This window comes from Psammomys obesus, unplaced genomic scaffold, assembly GCF_907164565.1.
Source record: "Psammomys obesus unplaced genomic scaffold, mPsaObe1.curated_primary_1811, whole genome shotgun sequence".
Lineage (NCBI taxonomy): Eukaryota > Metazoa > Chordata > Mammalia > Rodentia > Muridae > Psammomys > Psammomys obesus.
The window spans coordinates 11,385,367-11,388,914 of NW_026588752.1; the positions used below are offsets into that span (position 1 = coordinate 11,385,367).

The 3,548-nt window shown below is 53.2% G+C and overlaps 1 protein-coding gene across 2 annotated transcripts; it reads right to left on the reverse strand.

Annotated features, from left to right (window-relative positions):
* Positions 1–261: 261 nt before the first annotated feature.
* On the reverse strand, positions 262–2,829 carry Foxi1 (forkhead box I1). 2 transcript variants are annotated; one of them, XM_055604368.1, is made up of 2 exons: positions 2,274–2,829; positions 262–539 (listed from the first exon to the last, which is right to left on the reverse strand). In XM_055604368.1, the coding sequence occupies exons 1-2, from the start codon at positions 2,827–2,829 to the stop codon at positions 262–264; spliced, it is 834 nt and encodes a 277-aa protein (XP_055460343.1). The 2 variants fall into 2 exon arrangements, with proteins under 2 accessions (XP_055460343.1, XP_055460341.1); XM_055604366.1 differs by having other exon boundaries at positions 262–827.
* Positions 2,830–3,548: the final 719 nt, after the last annotated feature.

Below are 3,548 nucleotides of genomic sequence, written 5' to 3' on the forward strand. Positions count from 1 at the left end.
TAGTAAGTGCTCAATAAATGGCCACATTGCCCATCGTGTGCTGTTGCTGGCATGTCCACAGCAGTTATTGAATCTGTGTAGATTCAGATGTGAGAATCAGAAGATAGAACGGTGTTCTGGAAAGAACACAGATTCTTTCAAGCTTCCTGTGCTATCTGGAAAGTTCAAATGTCACAGACCTTGGGGTAATGGAGGGTCTGGTCTGAAGGACTTCCATTGCTTTCCCTCAGACAGCTCTGTGGGCCAGAAGCTGTTGGGTCCCTAGACTTCAGTGCCTTCCCTGGGGAAGAGGACATTGTTGGTGTTAATGCTATTGTAGAAATGTGGGCTGAACTGGTTGAGGACAGAGCTTCCATAGCCCAGAGCATTGGTGGGTACTGGGTTGGCCCATTCACCCCCACTCCCGTGGCTACTGAGGTTGGTGAGGGGGGTATAGGAGTTGAAACCTAGTGAGTTCTGCCCCATCTTGTCAGTAGGCTCTGGGCTCAGTCCTGGTGTGGCCACTGAGCGGCTCATGGGGTTTGTCCCACTCACGTAGGCTGTCATGGTAGAGAGGAAGTTGTTGAGGCACGGGGTGCCTGAGGGGGCAGGGGAGGATCGCTTCTCTGGGGAGCTGGTGGTGGTATCAGGGGGCGAGGCAGTCTCTAAGATGTCCTGAGGCTCTGTGGGCTTGGGGCTGCCTGCCAGGAGACTGTTCTCTGTTTTCTCTGAAGTTAAAGAGCCCGTGCTGGAAGACGAATCTGATTTTCTCTTTCTCTTCCTGCGGAAGTTTCCATTGTCAAACATCTTCTCACAGTTGGGGTCCAGAGTCCAGTAATTCCCTTTGCCTGATACAGAAGTAGGAGAAGTTAAGAATACAGATGGACATAAGGCCTCATTCATCTGCAATGACATGCACTGAAATCAAAGGCAAAAAAAAAAAAAAAAAAAGCAAAGAAAAGAACAAAGCCTGGGGCAGAAATGAAGAAATCCCACCAACATCTGCCCACCCACTCCCACCTCTGCTTAAGCCTCCCTTCTGCACACACACACACACACGCGGCTCTGGGCAGTGCATGAAAATGAAGCATAAGGCCCAAAGGAGTTTACGGGGTAGCCGTTAAGGTGAAGTATAGGGGTGAAGGGGTGCAGGTTAGTACTGGTACTGGCGTCAGAACTTTTATTGCTCATGTTCAGGGAAAGCCAGGAACTTTCTGGATTCCTGAGTCTTGAAGATGGACTTGAGCCCTGGTTTTGCTCCTTCAGTGACTAAGAACTTCAGATAAATCTCAGTTTCCTGGTCTGAACAATCCCTGTTTCCCTCAGACTCGCTAATGGAAAGGATAAACCCTCTATGTGTCACAACTGAGGTGTACAACTGAGGTGTCACCACAAGCGATGCCCTAATTCTTCCCTGCTACTCTGGGAAGTGGATGAAGACCTTGCATGGGCCAGTCTCTCTTCTGAGGAACAAATAGATCTGACCAAAGCTGACTTCAGAGGGGGCAAAGGTGGCATTCTGAGCCATATCCTGGCTTCCTGTGTGAGAACAAAACTACACTTCAATTCTGGAAACTGGATTCAAGATATTTCACATCCCTCTCTGCAAGCGTCTGTGGCTCATCATTTAGTCTCAGTGTTTAAGTTGTGTTTAAGTCAAGAGCCATCATGGCCACTCCAATCTATGTCACTTTGGGAAGGCATCTTCACCCCTGGATGCTATTCTCCTCCTCTATGCAATGGGTTCGCTAAGAGATCCCCTTCAGGGTGCTGCCAGGATTAAAGGAGGTCCTGTAAGGAGGAGTGGGCATGCAGAGCCATCCCATGGGGGCATCAATGGCGTCCAACCAAGGCCGAGTCTTCTCCACTACACGTGTGGCTTGGACACACTTGGGCTTGGCTTGGTTTAGTTCTACCAAGGACTTAATGTATTGCTGGGCACCGAGGCACATGTGAATCATAATGACTGCACCAAATACTGCAGGAGTTATTTCGTTACAGAACAGACATCCTCTCCATCCCTGTTACTTTTCAAATAAGGAAACTGAGGCGCAGCAACCGCAACCTCACCGAGACCACAGAAGCCGGAATCTGCTTCGCAGGGCCCACATCCTCCTTCACTGAACAGTTCCTTTCAGCCCTGTTGACTAGCCGCTCCCAATTTTGTGCATAGAGTAGCAGCTGTAGTCAGAACTTTCTAGAACAGAGTTCAGAGCAGAAAGGAAACGAGCCCTCGGGGATACCTGCAGCCTTCCGGGGAGTGGTCTCCTACTCCGTGTGCACTGCTGTCTTACCTGGGTCGTCCTCATCTCGGGGCACCTTCTTGAAGCAGTCGTTGAGCGACAGGTTGTGGCGGATGGAGTTCTGCCAGCCAGCCTTGCTCTTGTTGTAAAAGGGGAAGTTGTCAGCCACGTACTGGTAGATCTGGCTCAGCGTGAGGCGCTGGTCAGGCGCCCCATGGATGGCCATGGCAATGAGGGCTGAGTAGGAGTATGGTGGGCGCACCAGCTTCATGAGCTCCTCCTGAGAGGGGATGGGCAGCCAGCCTAGGTCGCTGGGCAGTAGCTGCCTCTGCATGCCATAGGCCTGGGGCAGGAAGGGGCTGGCGTTAGTGCCGGGCAGGTAGGGTGGTGGGGTCATGGCTGGCCCGTTGAGCCAGAGGTAGGGGTTGGGGGTGGCCCCATACTCGCCGCTGCCCTCGAAGGAGGAGGGCCGTTGAGGACTGGGCATGCCCTGGGGGTGGAAGAAGTTCTCATAGTAAAGGTTCATCTCGGGGGGCTCCTGGCCGATGCTGGGGAACTGGGGGCTGCATCGAGGTGGCGAGGGCGCTGGCAGGTCAAACGAGCTCATGCCGAGGCTGGGTTCGGGTAGTCCCCTGCTGCACCTGTGCTCTCTGGAGCTGCCCCTGACAGGTGTTCCGCAGGCCCTGGCCTCCTGTGACTTATACCCCGAGGGCTTGGGGCTGGGTGGCCCCACCCAGGGGCGGCCACCTGCCAGCAGATCCTGGGCCAGGACCCGCCTCCCTCTTTTCCTAGCTGGCTGTGGCCTTGGTTCCCAGTAATGACATGCTAAAGCAGACTTATTAGAGCCGGTACCCCTCATGACAAGGGCTCCCTTCATCGCTTCCCCCTGCTTAACTTTCTCATCATCCCATCTTTCCTTCCCCTTTCATTTTCCTTCCCTCCTCACTTTCCTTCTCTTTCTCCCTGCCACCTCTCTTCTCCACAGCTTATTCTGTGTTTCTTTGTTCCTCGCAACTTTCCTCCCCTTCTCTGCCTCTCGCTCCCTCTTGCCTTCGGCTTCCCCATCACCACCGCTAGGTTCTCCCTCGACCCCTGTTCCTCATTCTCTGATGACTACCCCACCCCATTCCACTCCACCCTTGTCTATCACCAGCTCCTGCTTTGGTCTTTGGTAGGGAAGATGCATTTTCTAGAGTTGCCAGGAGACCCCATAGTCTCTGGAGAGTCAGAGAGCAGCTTGGCCTCTGGAGAGGATTCACGTGGTCCCCTTCTGCTCCTAACACACACACACACACACACACACACACACACACACACACACACACA